At 49.0% G+C, this 18,354-nt stretch overlaps 2 protein-coding genes across 2 annotated transcripts in view; one reads left to right on the forward strand and one right to left on the reverse strand.

The window, feature by feature from the left end:
- Window positions 1-18,354, forward strand: part of COMMD7 (COMM domain containing 7) — a 911,502-nt gene that overhangs the window by 540,570 nt on the left and 352,578 nt on the right. The gene's annotated exons all lie outside the window — the stretch shown is intronic.
- TM9SF4 (transmembrane 9 superfamily member 4) overlaps window positions 4,665-18,354 on the reverse strand; it is a 66,888-nt gene continuing 53,198 nt past the window's right edge. The window contains exons 10-18 of the mRNA XM_049779200.1: window positions 17,112-17,244; window positions 16,070-16,151; window positions 15,901-15,976; window positions 15,338-15,421; window positions 13,114-13,289; window positions 12,666-12,729; window positions 11,695-11,814; window positions 8,219-8,308; window positions 4,665-6,475 (exon numbers count right to left, since the gene is read on the reverse strand). Coding sequence (XP_049635157.1) covers window positions 6,326-6,475; window positions 8,219-8,308; window positions 11,695-11,814; window positions 12,666-12,729; window positions 13,114-13,289; window positions 15,338-15,421; window positions 15,901-15,976; window positions 16,070-16,151; window positions 17,112-17,244 — 975 coding nt within the window. The 3' untranslated portion in view covers window positions 4,665-6,325. The remainder of the gene's footprint in view (window positions 6,476-8,218; window positions 8,309-11,694; window positions 11,815-12,665; window positions 12,730-13,113; window positions 13,290-15,337; window positions 15,422-15,900; window positions 15,977-16,069; window positions 16,152-17,111; window positions 17,245-18,354) is intronic.

The following is an 18,354-nucleotide window of genomic DNA, read 5'->3' on the forward strand; positions in this document are numbered from 1 at the left end:
GTCCCCTTGTCCTAGCCCCACCAACGGCAGAAGGCATATATATGCCTGTCCCCCGTGGCCCAGGTACAAGCAAGGAGGCAAGCACTAGCACTCATCCTCATAGGTGACTCTGGAACATCCTCGCTTGCTCAGGACTCTGGAAAACAGCCTCTGTAGGGCACTGACCAAAGTGGAGAAAAGGGTCTTGTAAGAGATCTGGGCTGCAGAGGGATTGGGGGGGGGGGGGGACTGGGAGGGAGCTGGCAGAAAGGATGAGGACTAGAGCATGATCAGGGAGGTGGACGGAGTGGGACCCTCAGTAACCATCTGGTGAGCACTGAGCTGAGGTAGGTGGGCACGAGCTGTGCTCAATGTCAGCTTCACCCTCTGGACTCCAGGTTTCTGGGTCATAGGCAGAGCTGCCATCCATGATCAGGCCCTGTGAGGAAAACATGTGCAGTCACCTACCAGATTTGGAAGTGAGGGAGCTCAGGTTTGGCCAGGATGGATGGTAAGCTCTAGTTCTAGAGCTGGAGGCTCCCTACATCAGGAAAAAACATGATGGAAAGGGAGTGCGGCAGCCTAGCCCTAAAGCATTCCTGGAGGTGGTCAGCCAGTTTTGGGTATTCAGGGGCCAGGAGCAATTTCTAAGCGCATAGCCAGGAGTAACCCCTGAGCATCACTCCTGGCAAGCTGGGGGGAGGAGGGGACCATAATGGGACACCGGAGGATCGAACCTTTGTCCTAGGCTAGAGCGGGCAAGGCAGACACCTTACCACTTGCACCATGGCTCTGGCCCCCCACATGGTGATATATATTTTTTTTTTTGGTCACACTCGGCGGTGCTCAGGGGTTACTCCTGGCTGTCTGCTCAGAAACTGCTCCTGGCAGGCACGGGGGACCATATGGGACACCGGGATTCGAAGAACCAACCACCTTTGGTCCTGGATTGGCTGCTTGCAAGGCAAACACCGCTGTGCTATCTCTCCAGGCCCCTCGGTGATATATTTTTTTTAAAAGTGGGCTGGGGAGAATTCAAAGGACACATGAATTGCATATGGGTTCAATTCCCAGCCCTGTACACATCTGCATGCACTGGAGCACCACTGGGGAGCATCAAAATAAATCCCAAACCCACAAACCCAGATTAACTCAACTTTAAAGGGGCAACGTGGGGCTGAAGAAATAGCACAGGGAGGTCATGCAATTTTCTTACCTGTGGCAGACCCCAGTTCCATCTCTCACATCACATATGGTCCCCTGAACACAGAAGGGAGTAGCCTGCCGCTGGTACGTGTGGCCAAACAAATCTCTGTCCCCACCCCCAGAGGCAAATATCGGGACAGATATTTTACCACAAATGGATGGATGACAGCATATGAAAACATGTCCAACAGAACTGTCTCTAGGAAAATATATTACATACAATTTATTTGGTGTCCCAGAACACAGTGCTCAGAGGTGACATCTAGTTCTGGGCTCTGGAATGACCCGTGGTGGGGGAATCATATGGTGCCAGGGACTGAAGGGGGTTGGCTGCATGCAAGGCAAACACCTTACTTGAATGAATACATTAAGAAGCCTGTACTTGGGGCCAGAGTGGTAGCACAGCAGTAGGGTGTTTGCCTTGTATGTGGCTGACTCAGGATGGACCCGGGTTCGTCCCAGCATCCCATATGGTCCCCCGAGCCTGCCAGGAACGATTTCTGAGTGCAGAGCCAGGAGTAAACCCTGAGCACCACCAGGTGTGGCACCAAAAAAACCCCAAAAGGCTGTACTTCTCCAGCCCCCAGCAAAATATATACTAAAACCATTATATAATATTATTGTGTACCTTTTATTTTTAGGGGAGCTATACCTGGCAATGTTTAGGAGCAATGCTCCAGGCTCTGTGCTCAGAAATTACTCCTGGTGATGCTCAGGGGAGCACATGGAATGCTGGAGATAGAGCCCAAGTCGTATGCATGTAAAGCAAGCATACTACTCACTGTATGCTCTTATTATGTGCCTGTTAACCACACAAAATACCACGATGTGAACTCTCAAATTGTTGATGGAAATATGAGATGACTCAAGCTCCTTGGTCTAAAGCCTGGCAGTTTAAACCCTATGAGTCAGCCATTCCACTGCTTCACACATGGGCATAGCTCTGGGACTTGTCATACTTCCGCCGTAGAAACCAGTCAACTGTACATTCGTAGATAGTGGATAAACAAATGATGCGCCAGCCAGTCAATAGAATACTACTTAGAAAGGAAAGAATAGGAATGCTGATGCATAAAATATGGATGAACGTCTATGTGGAATGGAAAACATGCAGCAATGGATAGAAAATTAGGCTTAGGCACTGTAGTGATAGTACATCAGGTAAGGTACTTGCCTCAGTTTTCATTTTTGTTTTTTTTTGGGAGTCACACCCGGCAGCTTTTAGGACTTACTCCTGGTAAATGCCCTACCGCTGTGCTATCTCTCTGGCCCCCACCTCATAGTTTTCTAATCCAGGTTTGATCCCCAGCACCCCATATAGTCCCCTGAACATAAAACCAGGAGTAAACTGAGTATCATCAACAAGGAAAATCAGGTCTAAAAGTCTGGCAGTCACAGTGAAATATTTCTCTAACTCAGGGCCTGAGAGATAGCTTGGAGGCAGAGCGTTTGCCTTACATGCAGGACAGTGGCTTGAATCCCAGCATCCCATATGGTCCCCCGAGCCTGCCAGGAGCGATTTCTAAGCATAAGAGCTAGGAGTAATCCCTAAACACTGCTGGTGTGACCCAAAAACCAAAAATAAATAAATAAAATAAAATAAAATAAAATAAAAAGTGGGCCCGGAGAGATAGCACAGCGGCGTTTGCCTTGCAAACAGCCGATCCAGGACCAAAGGTGGTTGGTTCGAATCCCGGTGTCCCATATGGTCCCCCGTGCCTGCCAGGAGCTATTTCTGAGCAGACAGCCAGGAGTAACCCCTGAACAATGCCGGGTGTGACCCAAAAACCAAAAACCAAAAAAAAAAAAAAATAAATAAATAAAATAAAAAGAAATATTTCTCTAACTCACCCCACAGCTAACTACAGCTACCTGGGGCCTCAGCTACTCCTCTGTAAAAGGAGATAATTCCAGGGCCTTCTTCAAATTTAGATTAAATGGGCTAACCCAGGAAAGTGCTTGAACAGTTGCTCTTAGGGGCGGCCTTCCATGACTGGTAACAACAGGCAGAGGCCAGGAATCTGTTCCTTCTGAGGGGAGGGGATTCTGTTTGCTTCATGTCCCTCACCATGGGGAACTTCCTTCTTCATCACTCATTCCAAGTGATCCTGAGGCAATTCTCTCTAATGAGCTTTGGCAGCAAGTAATCAGACGTCAGTAGCACAGTAATCCAAGTTATTTATTTTTCTTTCAGGCTTTCCAAGTTTTTCTTTCCCTTCTGGCTAGTCGTGTCTGGTGTGATCTATGTATGCCCTCCCTTCCCCCCACAGGGAAGATCGTTGACAGAAACAGAAAGGACAAGAGCCACTCAATGGTGACAGAGTCCTGAGCTAGCCTCCCAGCCCCTAGATATATCCAGACTAGAAATTCAATTGCTCCCTTCTTTAATGACTTTTTTTTTTTCTTTCTGGGTCACACCAGTGGCGCCCAGGGGTTACTCCTGGCTGTGCTCAGAAATCGCTCCTGGTAGGCACAGGGGACCTGATTGGATGCCGGGATTCGAAGCACCATCTGTCCTGGATTGGCTTCATGCAAGGCAAACGCCCTACCGCTGTGCTATCTCTCTGGCCTCTTCTTTAATGACTTTTGAGTCTGTTAATTATCCAGTCTGTCCTATTCCTTTCAAAAAATGCTTAGATTTTTTTCTGTATTTGGGGGGGGGGGCATTGGCATGAGTCTCAGGGCTTACTGTTGGCTCTGTGCTCATGGATTACTCCAGGCATGCTTGGGGGACATGAGATGGCAGGAATTAACCTGTGTTGGCCATATGCCCTACCCATCATACTCCAGCTCACTTTTTAAAATAAAAAAATTTTGGGTCTAGGGGCCGGAGAGATAGCATGCAGGAGGTCATCGGTTCGAATCCTGGCGCCCCATATGGTCCCCGGTCCCCTGTGCCTGCCAGGAGCAATTTCTGAGCAGACAGCCAGGAATAACCCCTGAGCACTGCCGGGTGTGACCCAAAAACCAAAAACCAAAAAAAAAAAAAAATTGGGGGGGGGGGTCTAAACCAGTGGTGCTCAGGGCTTACTGTCTCTATGCTCCTGGCAGGTTCAGGCTACCTAGGGTGCTGGGGATTGAACCTGGGTTGATCTTATGCAAGACAAGTGCTCTAACCTATGACTCCAGCCTCAGTCTGTCCTATTTCTAGGTTTTGAAGGAGGATAGAGAAATGAAGTAAATCGACGGTGATATGCTGGAGCTGGGAATATGAGATTAAGTTTCACTATTAACAAAACTAACAATTGCCAGCTGTTTCCTTCTTTGGGCTCCCCAGGGCAGATGTTTATAAGTCCAACTGCAGGAGCTGGGTGGACAGGAAGCAATTGCTGTGGACCTACCCCAGGCTGGGGAAAGTGGTCAGAACCTTAAGAGTTGGGGTAGGTCTAAGCTCAGAGAGAAACATACTGTTTAATCCACTTGAGGCAGCTGTCTCATGGCAGATTTCTAACCGCAGTAAGAGACTCAAGAAACATGGCAATAGGACAATGGAATATTTATTTACAACTGGATCAAAAAAGGCATACAGGCATTTTTTAATTAAAAATAATGATGATGATTAAAAATTCATAAAAATGAATGATGTTCAAACTCCTTATGGGTCCATTTTCCCACACCTCACAAGAAAATCTTTTCAGAGGAAAAAAAAAATCCACAATTGGAATGAACAAAGTAACTCTTATCCTCTAATGATTCGGCTCCCCTTCTCGCCTCCTGATTTCCGGACGCCATCTGGCGCTGCGGTGTGACTGTGGCAAGGTAGAGGAGTAGTTCACTTGGTTTGATTGGTGGAGCCAATAGGGCTTGCGGGAGACTTGGGGTAGGGGGTGAGGTGATGTGTGTGGGGTGTTCCTAGCTTAACCAGCATCCTGAGCTTTGTTTTGCAGTAGGAATCCCTTCAACCCTGGGATGGGTTTGGTCTCCGGCGCATTAAGAGCTGATGTTTTTAAGGTGCAAGAGGGACTGTGGCAAAGTAGTGTGGAAGGGGACAGGTGAGAGCAACTATCTATGGAGATGCCAGTCCCACCCCATTCACTCCCACTTTCTAAACCCATTCCTGGGAAGTGGGGGAGGAGTGATGGAACTTACCTTCCATCATCCCATCCACAAGCAGTGTTCTGGGTATCCTCCAAGGGAAACAAGAACTTAGATGAATGGACCAGTTCAACAAGTGCACCGAGGCAGGCAAGCCTAGGGAGATGCCTCATCCAGCCCCGAAGGAGCAGGCCAAGGGGTACAAGCCTGGCTTTGCCCTGAAAATGGGACCACGAGGGTCCACCACATGCACACCTGGCACAGAGCAGTGACCTCCTAAAGAAATGACTGGGGAGGCCTGTCACCCAGAAAGTCCCTGCATGCTCTGGAAACACTTGGCCCCATATCCAGGATTTCTTGGCACGAGACAGTTCATTTAAGTTTCTTCTTTAGTCAAGCCAAATCCTGTCGCTCTGAGAAGAAGAGACCCTGCTGTTCTCAGTCTCTAGGCCCCCCCTCCAGGGGTTTCCTTGAGCAACCAAGAAGTGTCCTGACAGCAGGCAGAGGCCAGGCAGGAAGCCTTCTGGTAGGCAGCCCCAGGAGGAGGCAGGAAGAAAGAGGCTGGTAGAGGCTGGCTGGCACTGAGCACGTATGTCCGGCTAACATTGAGCTTTTTTTCAGTGTCCACGATGAGGGCTGTGGCTCTGGAGCCCCGGAAGGCCGGTCTCTCTTCCAGTTAGTCGCAGGGTGGCCAACAGCCCTGAGGAACTGAGGTGGAGACGATGACCCAGTGTCTTGGTGGATTCATCCATCCTGGGTCCATGTGATAAAACCTAAGGGGAAAAAACTCAAACCAAAACCAAACCTGAAGAAACAGGTTAGAGAGTTCCTGCCAAAGGAACTTTCTTAGCACTGAAAAAAAAAAAAAAAATCAACCCACAAAAATACGCATCCCCCACAGAATCGGAATAAGATGAAGAAAAATGCAAGATTTATCTACAGGCCCTCCCACCCCCCCGCGCAGTCCCAGGATCCAGGAACACTGTGCCAGGAGTTACATTCCCAAAGAGCAGGAGCTATTTTATTTTGGGTGCCTGCAGTCACCCTCGCAGGTGGCTTCCTGTCCGAGGACAAAGTAGGCCTGGCCATGGTTGAGTCCATCCCATCAGTCTATCTTCACAGCAGCATAGATCTTGCGCACGAACATGTAGGCCGCATAGAAGCCGATGGTGCCCGTGAGGAGCCAGAAGGACAGGACCATGAGGGCCGTGTAGCCAAAGTAGAGCAGCGAAGGTATGAACTCAACAATGTCCAGCTGGGGCAAGCAGACAAAAGAGAGATGGACACTGAGTGCAGGTCTTCATGGTGCCCAAGGTCTTACCTTTAGTGGCCTCAGGAGGAAAGGGCATGAGCGGGCAAAGTGACAGGCTTGGGTGGGTGGGCAAAGAGGGATGTTGGGGGGCAGATTACTGGTGGGTGGGGAAGGGGGCTGGGCTGTAGGTAGGTGGAGAAGGCACTAGGCTACAGGAAGAGGGGGAAGGGGACAGGCTGCATGTAATTACTAGAAGTGAAACTCTAGTCTGAAAATGGAAGCTTCAGAGAGGCAGATTTCCAAAAAGACTTTGTCAGGAGATTCTGTCATTAAATATGCTTGAACAGGGTCAGCAAACTCTTTTTTTTTTTGTTTTGTTTTTTGTTTATTGAGTCACACCCAGCAGCACTCAGGGGCTCTATGCTCAGAAATCGCTCCTGGTAGGCTCAGGGGACCATATGGGATGCCAGGATTCGAACCACTGACCCTCTGCATGCAAGGCAAACGCCTTACCTCCATGCTGTATCTCCAGCCCCTCTGCAAACTTTTTTTTAGAGTCACAGTGGGGAGGCTTGGAAGCAAACGAAGATAGAAGCAGAGGTGACACAGGACAGCGGTGGAGGGTCGTGGGCACCTTGGTGGTGGACTTGTGTGTGGTAATTTTGTACAATACTATAAACACCAAAATCCCTATTCTCTAATGAGATGTTTTTTAAAGAGTCAAACTAGGGACTGAGGGATAGCACAGTGGGTAGAGCACTTACCTTGCACTGTTTGACCCAGGTTCAATCCCTGAGTGCAAAGGCAAGATTAATAAGCCCTGAGCACTGCCAGGTATGGTCCAAAACCAAACCAAAAGTCTTATTATAAATAGTGTTGGGTTCACTGGCCATATGGCATCTCTCAAAACTACTCAGCTTTGGCCAGGAGAACGCTCTATCTGGACCACACACACACACCTAAGCATAGCCAGGTGCAGCCCCCAAACTAAAACCCCCAAATCAACAGATAAAATTACTGCTACCAACAAAACATCCCAAGTGACTTGGTTCTGCTGTGGCACAGGGAAAGCTGCCCTAGATGTTATGTTAGCAAATGGGAATGGCTGTGTTCCAGTAAAGCTTTATTCACAGGGAGGGCAAGAGTGCTGCTGGCCTTGGGGGGACTGGATGTAGGCATATGCAACACCACTCTAACTGAGCAATACTGGCCTTTCTAATCTGATACTTTAGGAAATGCACTTTCCAAGCTCCAATCAATAGATCCAACAGTCTAGTTTGGGCCCACTCCCCGGCTGCTGCAAACCAGGGAAAAGCATGCTTTATGTTTAGAGCCAGGTGAGGGGTCCATCAGAGGACCGCAACTCTCTATGGAAAAATGTGGTGTAGGCAGGCAAACTGGAGGGGGGATTGGCCTACTCCTTACTCTTGCCACTCTCTGAGTGCCATGAATTCTGCAAATATGCTGAGCTCCTGAATTGGGGTCATGAAGGCTATTTAACCACTTTCTGCCTTCATCTTTAATGGGCCTTCTTATCACTTCTTTCCTTTTAAATGCCCTATAAGATCAGGTTTCCCATGCAATAATTTCACTGTCGTTTACCCCGAAGGTTTTTTTCTTTCCTCAAATTCTCACATTCCATAGCACCTAAGTTCTAGAATGGCTCTGAGAGTCCCCATGCTTGGTGGAAAATGCAGGTTTTCTTCTGGTCCCATCCCTTCCCCTTGCCCACCTGTGGGGCAGTACCTTGTTAACAAAATAAAAGATGGCGTAGACCAGGACATAGAATGCAGAACCACCGGAGACCAGAAAGTTTCGCCACCACCAGCGGTAATCCTGAGGAGAAAGGAAGCGTCATCACGTTCTCCAGGCACAACCCAAACCCACATTTCATATGGCCAGGAAGATGAACGGCCTTGGGTTAAGAGAACAAATAATCGGGTGGCAGGAATGTCTTAAATCCTGGCTGGAATGGTGGTTGCTGTAGGTCAGGGGTCTCAAACTCAATTTACCTGGGGGCCGCAGGAGGCAAAGTCGGGGTGAGGCAGGGCCGCATAAGGGATTTCACTTACCGAATATTCGCAATAAAAAATCGCATTAGTAAGAAAAAAAATCGCGATTTTTAGCCGGCACGGGCGGGCAGCTGGCAGACCTCCGCATGTGCCAGCGGCCTTTTGGCCTGGCCTAGGGTAGGGGGGCCCGGACCTGGGTCACCCGACCCCCCTCTCCCCCTTTCCTCCGGATCTCCAGGTGGGTTTCTGGGAGGAGCTGATGGGGCACCCTGGGTTTTCCCCACTCCCAGGCCGGGTCTGGGGACCGGCCTAGGGTTGGGCTTAAATCCCTGTCCTTCGGGTTTGGGAGGGTCTCTCTCCCTTCTTGGAGCAGGATTTTTAGCCGGCACGGGCAGGCAGCTGGCAGACCTCCGCATGTGCCAGCGGCCTTTTGGCCTGGCCTAGGGTAGGGGGGCCCGGACCTGGGTCACCCGACCCCCCCTCTCCCCCTTTCCTCCGGATCTCCAGGTGGGTTTCTGGGAGGAGCTGATGGGGCACCCTGGGTTTTCCCCACTCCCAGGCCGGCTCCAGAGGTTGGCTTAGGGGGTGGCGTTTGATCTGGGGGGTGGCAGATAACTGCTCAGCTATACTCAGGCTGTCACTGGCAATTTCATACCAGTCTACATTTTGAAACCTCGCGGGGGCTACCGCCCCCGCGCGAACATATGCTCCTCCCAACCATCAGTACCTCAGATTTACCCTTCTTAACTTCAGTAACACACAGTTTTAATCTCTGGCCAAAGACATACAGTAGATCTTACAAATCCCAGAACTATTTAGAAGGACACAAATCGAACACATATTGAACACATATATCTTTTGAATATTTTATGATTATTTTCTTTAACTGCTGTAACTCTCTATATATTCTTCTACCATGATGTTTCTATCCACTTTTCATCTTGTCTTTTCTTTGTAAGCTGTTCAGTAAGGATTGTTGGTGGAACTGTCCCTCAGTTTGATGCCTATGATTGAACTATGTCATGGAAATTGCTGGTCTTGTTCCTATTGCCTCCAGATGCACCAATAACGCTTCATGGCATTGATCCTTATTTGCATAGACACATTAAAATGGGAAAACACTATACATACAGATTAGTTATTATCTAATAAATCTCATTACAATGTACCTTACACCCTGAATATTGATATAATGAATTGGCATAGGCCTCAGTTGAATGGGCATTCTCCATTCACGCTGGAACCAGGCAAGCTATCTACGAAACATCCAAGGTCTTTTATAGCAACAGTTGGAAGCAGTCCTCTACCAGGAAAGACACTACCAAGGGTGTGACATCGACCTCCTAATAAGACACTTCCGTTTACACTGAGAAGACGTGACAACAACAATGACCTGCTCTACAGGACATGGTTCTCTCTATTGCCCCTTAAGTGTGAGGTGAAACGAGAGGATGCTCTGCACCATCCTGACTGCAATATGGGATATGCAGACTCCAGGATCTTTAATACAGAAGCATGATACCAACAATAGAGACTATGTGAGGAATGGAGGTGTATTGCCACTACAGACGATGACTTGAATTGGACAAACTAGTTTGCCTGGAGCCTAGAGTCAGTCCTATGCCAGGAAACTTCAGGGGTAGGGTCTCCATGTATTTAGACCATAATTTGTCTTTCCATGTCCCTTATGTTTTGGTGGGCCTATGCAAACAAATGCCACTTTAATATCGTTTTTTACTATGTTCCCTTGACTCCAATCCTTAAGAAAAACAACCCACTAAAACTTTTGAGGTTAACTTAAACTAGTAAGCATGTGCATGGAACTAGATAAATGTACTTTGCCCTCAATGTTTAAAGAGTTACATAAGTCTAATATCTTTATATTATATGGTGTGCTGCTAAGAAATAATATGTACTACAACTGGGGATTTGAGGGACAAAGTAATTGTATTGTACATGGGTTCAGTTTTGTTTTTCTTAATGTTCTTTGGCTGAAAGTTCAAGGCTGGGATATCATCGATGGGACTACTGAGAATCCTGTTTATGGGTGATTGGGCTTCCACTGTAACTTTACCCTGTCCTCTTTCTTTGCATCTTTGTTGTCATAATTAAAATAAAAAAAAAAATCGCAAAAAATCGCATTAAACATTTGCATTACCCGAATGGAACTGCTCGGGGTATGTGAATATTTAATGCGATTTTTTCTTACTAATGCGATTTTTATTGCGATATTCGGTAAGCGAATAACTGCGAACACTGCGATATTTGAAGGCCAGCCATGGGCCACAAAATGTTGTACGGAGGGCTGCAAATGGCCTGCAGGCTGTGAGTTTGAGACCCCTGCTGTAGGTCTTTCCTTTTTTTTTTTTTTTTGTGTTTTTTTTTTTTTTTGTTTTTGTTTTTGGGGTCACACCCAGTGGCGCTCAGGGGTTACTCATGGCTCGCTGCTCAGAAATCGCTCCTGGCAGGCTCGGGGGACCATATGGGATGCCAGGATTTGAACCACCATCCTTCTGTATGCAAGGCAAATGTACTACCTTCAGGCTATCTCTCTGGACCCTACTGTAAGCCTTTCTACAAACTCAGAGGACTCAGAATGCAGAGTGAACTTGACTGCTTACAAACCGGAAACTGTAACTACAATGCACATTGCTTATACATTACACAAATGCCCACCACATTCCTGGTACCATTCTACAGAGGGTACTCTGTGGGCAATTCATTTAGTCCTTGGGGCAGAGCCTGGGTCAGTCTTGACACAAGGCGGCAGGAAGGCTCACAGAGGTCAAACAGCTATTGAGTTGGGGGCTTGTGCTTTGCCCAAGAGCTGGGCCCCAGACGATAGCAGTCACCAATCTGCACCTACTCTTGGAGACACCATACTGCTGATGAGCAGAGCTCAGCAAAGAAAAGAAACTTGTCCAAGACCTCAAGGCCATGCTTGACTTGTATGTGGCCTTGCACATTCAAACCCCAGCACCCCAGATAGTCCTTGAGACCCGCCAGGAATGACCCTTGAGTACAGTCAGGAATAAGCCCTAAGTACTGCCAGATGTAACCCCCTGCCTCCTTACTACGCCAAAATGATAATAATAGTAATAATGATAACAAAACCTCAAGGACCGAGAAGGAAATGTAGACAGCCTCACTGACCCATCCACTGCAGGGCCCAAAGTCCTCTCCCACCATACCCAGCCCCATTGCCCTCACCTCTGCACAGAGCTGGAAGTATACCATGACAATGCTGATTTGGGAGCAGGACACCACCAGGATGATGAAGACAAGAAACAGGAAGCCGAAGAGATAATAAAACTGATTCTCCCATATTGCCTGTGGAAACAGAAAGAGCACAGGAGACTTCAGCATACCTCCTCTAGTCTGCCCTGGAATGGCACATCACATACCACCTGCCACCAGGGCAGCAAGAGGGGGTCTGGCCTGTGGCTCTGAAGCTAAGGGTGACCCAGGATGCTCTTAGGTGCAGGGCAGGGGTTACTGGGCAACAGCTGATTTGGTATGCCAAATGGGTAGGCCATGGCCTGATACCAGCAATTCATGGGAATCGTGACTCATACTCCAATCAGTATGACGAAGCAGCCAGGCCACCTGGAACCAGGGCCCTTTTAAGGCTGGGTTTAAGGCCCACAGGGACACAGAGTATAGCCAATTATTCTCTAACCTGCTTTATGCTCAGACCGAGTGGGAGAGAGAGGAGCTGGGCCACTCAAGAGCCGAACCTCAGTAACTCTGATAAGCCCCTCTGCCTATACCAAGCAAGCAAATGGGACAGTAGTTAACAATGAGACAGCAACACTGAACGAAGGCCTCCAAAATGCCAACCACTGGCATTCAGGAGACATACTCATACTCCAGTTTCTCCATTCTGGAAATGAGGGTTTTGAATAACTCAAGCAAAGACATGGAGGGACCCAGAAATCAAGGCAGATTAAAAGGTCACGGTAACATGGTGCCAAGGGACCAAAAAGGACAGGATGGGATCTACTGAGCCTTTCTTTCTGCCCTATAGCACTGAATTGTCCAGATATCCTGAGACACAAGAGGAGACTGGAGGGCTCTGGGTGGACAATCGCCTACGTGGAGCACTGAATGCAGTAAGAGTGGAGCAGCTAGTGGCAGGGGGGAGGCTGGGTGTGCAGGGTTGGGTAGGCAGTAAGACTCACGCTGAAAATGAAGAAAAGCTCGATGAACATGGCGCCGAATGGCAGGATCCCAGCCATGAGGATGCTGCAGCAGAACAGGAGGGTTAGTGCTGCCAGAGTCTAGTACTGACCCCAATGGTGCTCACCATGCCAGGCCACAGTCCTGGCAAGTCCCTTTGGAACTTCCCGAGAGGCAGCTGGGTATTCATCCCCCACTTTACAGACCAGGAAAGTGCTCTTCTTCTGGGCCAGCACTAAGTGGGGCTACAACGTAGTCCTCTCTACCTTGGGGTCCAGCTAAACTCTCCTGAAACTCACCAGAACTGTAGCCAAGCTAGTGACAGCAATGGGGGAAGAGGGTTGGAGTGGGAGGGACTTTGGTAGGGTCTCCTAAGGAGAAGGCTCAGGGCACTCACAGACCTGTCTACTCCATAAGCTCCCAGACCTTGCCCCTGCTGGAGAGACTCACCCCACAAACCGGTTCATGTACCACCGCTGCTCAGGGATCTGCCGGGGGATCTGGTTGGTGCGCACAGGATTGTCATACGGTTGCTTACGGAAGCCGAAGTAGTAACCCAAGTAGACGAGGGGCAGTGAGATGCCGAACCACATGCACAGCAGGGCCACCATGGTGGGAAAGGGCACCTGCAGGCATAGCACTGTGAGGCCCAGGATGGAGCCCCTGGGAAGGAGGGTTGTGTAGGCCCAATGGTGGGGAGGTCCTGTGTTCACCCCCAGGTCAGAACCTCGCAGGGCTGTGACTACCCCAGGGAGTGTGTCATTCTGGGAGGAAGAAGGAAAAGACTGTTGGAGAGGGCTCTGGGAAACTGAAAAGGAGTGAGGAGCCAGAAGGGCAGGAAATGATGTGAAAAGCAAGTGAAGGGAAAGGAAAAAAATACCATGGCGTGGGTTACCACTAGCATTAAAATCCTGCCAGAGAGCTGGCACTCACCTTGCATGTGGCTAACTGCTTCAATCTCTGGCACTAAATATCAGATCACTCCTAAGCAGAGCCTGGAATTGCCCTGAGTACTGTCTGAAGTGGCCTACCCTACTCTTCTCCACCCCAAAACAAAATAACCAGTATACCAATTGGGGGGTGGGAGGTAGGAATTGTAGGCTGTACCTGGCAGTGTTGTGGGGTTAGTCCCACCTCAGTGCTCAAGGTTGAATCCAGGGTTCTACATGCAAAGCATATGTTCAGCTCTTTGCATGCTCTTTCTCCACAACAGAGCAGACCTTAGTTGGATTCTTGGCACAGCCAGAACTGACAATGAGCACAGAGCCAGAACAGTTGCTGAGCACTGCTGGGTGTGGCCCCACCAAATTCCACCCTGCTCTCCCTTCCCCAAATGCACTATTAAATGAAAGCAAGTTGGAAATCTTTATGTATTTGAAGGAAAACATTAATATTTATGTGCACATATGCGGAAACAGCCTGTTCTAGCTCTACTAGGATTTGGGGATTAGTTCTATTTCCTTCTTTATCCCTTTCTGTGCATTATTATAGTTCTTATAGAAACATATAAAAGGAAGAAATGGGGGCTGGAGAGATAGCATGGAGGTAAGGTGTTTGCCTTGCATGCAGAAGGACAGTGGTTCAAATCCCAGCATCCCATATGGTCCCCCGAGCCTGCCAGGAGCGATTTCTGAGTGTAGAGCCAGGAGTAACCCCTGAGCACTGCCGGGTATGACCAAAAAACCAATATATATATAAAAGGAAGAAATGAGTTAATATAATAGTACTTATTCCAAAGTAAACATCATAGATGTCTGGTTTTATTTGCAATTGTTGAGATATATGATTTCATAATCAATAGCTAAAAAGGGAAAAATTAGCTAGCTGTAGTCCAGTGATTACATTTATTTGGACTTTCCCCACTTTCTGTGCTGAGAACAGTACAGAGGGAGAAAGGCGCCTGTGTAGGCCCAGAAAGAGGAAGGAAGAGGAAGAGCTAACGGCTTCCAGCACTGCAGGGTGACCCTGGGGGAAGGGGTACCAGCTAGAGGAGCTGGTTCTCCACATTAGGCTGGGGTGGCACATATAGTTGGCCTTACATCCCCATATCCTAACCCCTCTCCAGTAGAACTCAGATCCAAGTCATCAAGGGCGCCTGTGGGATGAACTGGGGCTGTGACAGTCTAACTCTGAGGATGGGACACCCCTCCCTTTCCTTTCTGAGTCCACCTGTGGGGATGGTGCCAAAGGGCAGGGGTATTCGGACAGTCTGATTTGGGAACATTTTTATTTTGGGGCCCACATCTGGCAGTGTTCCACATCTGACTTTGTACAAAGGGATCACTCCTGGTGAGGCTCAGGGGACTGAACCTGGTCGACTACATGCGAACCAAGTGCCCTACCAACTATATTATCCCTCCAGCCCTCTGGTTTGGGAATAGTGACCCAACAATTACAGCAGTTTCCCATGGTAGAGACAAGGGAAAACCCCCAACTGGCTCCAGAACTCTGGAACTGTCCACACAGAGAAGTGGGTAACACAGGAAGGCCAGGGCTGGGGTGGAGAGTGGGCAGGGCTGGGGAAACCCCAGCCAGTGCTCAGCTATCAGAGCTGGGAATAAAACTTTAAGAACTCAGAAAAGGGAAGGGCAGGGCAGGAAGTGGGTGGGGGGCTGAGCGTGTCAGGGCACCCCCATGATAGTGTGTGCGTATGGGGAGATGGTAGGACACTTACCGCTCCCGATGAGTGTTTGCCCCAGATGAAGCAATTCAACACAAAGCAGATGCCAAACACCACACCAGGGTACAAAGTTGCCGTCTACAAGTAAGAGGACGGAGGCTGAGAAATTGCCATCTGGGCAAATACAGGCTCGCTGGGGGGGGCACTCCCACTAGGGTTTCTCAATCCCTCAACTCAGTCCTGTAGGACTCAGCTCAAGCTTCCCTCCTTTTAGAAAGCACTACCTCATCTGCAGGTTAAGCCAACTTTCTGTTCCTCATCCTCCATACACTGAAATTGGTCCTCTTGTCCTCACCCTACTCTGTAATTATGTTACTGATCAGCATCTCCAGGGCCTCACAGTCTGTACACCCTTAAGAGGGTGTGTCCTCCTTGTGCGTATACTTTCGGCATTCAAAACCCACTGACAGCTGCTGAATAGTGACTAAAGAACAGCATTTTCATAAAAGGAGGTCTGTGGAGCCCAGCATGGAGGAGCGGGGAGGCTGGAGTCTTTCAGGGAGCTGGCACTGGCCTGTCAGATGCTCCCAACCCTGCTGTCAGGCACGGGCACTTACACAGAAGGCGCCTTTCTTCCACCGGTGGCCTTTGAGAGTGCGGTAGAGACGGCCAGCAGAAAATCCACCGAACACACTATGAGGAAATAGCAGGGAGCCACAGCAAGGGGTTGTTAGGGGTGTGTGGGGAGCTCAAGCCAGCCCCTGAGGCCTACTCAAGCACACGTACCCCATGAACATGAAGAGGAAGCAGGCTGTGGTCATGAGAGCTCCCCGGCTGGAGGGCGACAGCATCCCGAGCATGGCCACAACTGCACAGAGAAGGGGGAAAGAGAGGCAGGAAAAAAGTCAGGGGTACCAATGCTAGGCCCTAGCTCCTAGCTTCCCTAGCTGGCTCTCCTGAAGCAGAAGCTCCCCTTTCATCCTCAGAATGCACAGTCCACGCCTTGCAGGAGAGTACTGGCTCAGCTGAAGTCTTGAGAATGTTGTTGTCAGGCCTTGGCACACAGAGCCCAGGGACCAGTTGGGTCCTGGGCTGAGGGCATTGGCAATGCCAGAGTACTGAGTCTGCCTCAGTGACCCATGGAGGAAACCAGGCACCAAAGTGAAACGATTTGTCTATGCCCATAAAACGGGGAAGCAAGGGGTCAGATACACACAAAGCTAATAGATTACTATAGATTTTGAAAGTTCTCAGTACAAGGAAAAAATGGGAACCATGTGAGGAAATCAAAGTGAACTAGGTCTACTGTGATCACTTTGCAATTATACATATACATATATAGGTGTGCTTTTTTCTTTTTACATTAATACCATGACTTTTAACTTAAAAGGATAAAAAAAAAATATGGCAGATTGACTGCAGAACTGTCCAGAAATCCTCTATATTGAGTTTTGGGAGTAAATTTTGTTTACTGTTTGGGGTCACAACCAGCCGTGCCTAGGTCTGCATTCAGGGATCACACCTGGTGGGAATCAGGGGACCATATGAGGTGGCAGGGATTTAGTTCAGGTGACTGCATGCAAGGCAAGAGCCCTCTCCACTGTGCTACTGCTCTGGCCCTAAGGTGTCAACTGAAGCCTTAACCCAGGTGCTGACTGCTAACAGAAGCCAGGCTGCCAGGGCTGACAAGAGCTGAGGCAAAGGCCATGAGCAAAGCTCTGTAGGGACAGATGGCTCTAACTGGTCCAGAGATGTCAGCATGCCCACCCTTTCACAGCCACAGACCAAGGTCTGCTCCTCTGGTGCCAGTCAAACCAAGCAAACTCACAGATGACGATGAGGATCATACAGAAGAGCTGAATGCCTGAGCCCAACAAGGAGCTGAGGATCATAGGGTACTGGGGGGGCCTGAAGACATCACCATGCACCAGCTTCCATCCAGACTCTTCCATGGTGTCTTCCTGTGGCAGAGAGTCAGAGTGATGCTATGTTCACACTCCACAGTGAGTAGCTTGGAGGCATCCCCTCAGGGCCAACCCCCCTAACTAGGATTCCTGGGTGGCCCAGGTGCCAACCAGCCTTGCCTGATCCCAAAGCGGACTATAAACGTATACAACATCTTAGTCATGCAAGAAAAATTAGTAGAAAAAAGTCTCAGGGGGCCAGAGAAATAGCATGGAGGTAAGGGTTTGCCTTGCATGCAGAAGGACGGTGGTTCGAACCCTGGCATCCCATATGGTCCCCCGAGCCTGCCAGGAGCGATTTCGGAGCATAGAGCCGGGAGTAACTCCTGAGTGCTGCCGGGTGTGACCCAAAAACCAAAAACCAAAGGAAAAAAAAAAAGTCTCAGTATGTGGCAAAGTTTCACATAAACAAAAAGCAGTGAGTGCTTATCAGTAGAAAAAAATTAAAAGTGCAGAAATATAGGGATTGGAGGTATGTGACTCAGTGATAGAATATAAATCTTAAAAGTATGAGTCACGGGCCCGGAGAAATAGCACAGCGGCGTTTGCCTTGCAAGCAGCCAATCCAGGACCAAAGGTGGTTGGTTCGAATCCCAGTGTCCCATATGGTCCCCTGTGCCTGCCAGGAGCTATTTCTGAGCAGACAGCCAGGAGGAACCCCTGAGCACTGCCGGGTGTGGCCCAAAAACCAAAAAAAAAAAAAGTATGAGTCATGGGGCCGGAGAGATAGCACAGCGGTGTTTGCCTTGCAAGTAGCCGACCCAAGACCTAAGGTGGTTGGTTCGAATCCCAGCGTCCTATATGGACCCCCGTGCCTGCCAGGAGCTATTTCTGAGCAGACAGCCAGGAGTAACCCCTGAGCACCACCGGGTGTGACCCAAAAACCAAAAACCAATAAATAAATAAATAAATAAATAAATAAATAAATAAATAAAGTATGAGTCACGGGGCCGGAGAGATAGCACAGCAGTGTTTGCCTTGCAAGTAGCCGACCCAAGACCTAAGGTGGTTGGTTCGAATCCCAGCGTCCTATATGGACCCCCGTGCCTGCCAGGAGCTATTTCTGAGCAGACAGCCAGGAGTAACCCCTGAGCACCACCGGGTGTG

The sequence above is a fragment of the Suncus etruscus genome, chromosome 9 (assembly GCF_024139225.1).
Source record: "Suncus etruscus isolate mSunEtr1 chromosome 9, mSunEtr1.pri.cur, whole genome shotgun sequence".
Taxonomy (NCBI): domain Eukaryota; kingdom Metazoa; phylum Chordata; class Mammalia; order Eulipotyphla; family Soricidae; genus Suncus; species Suncus etruscus.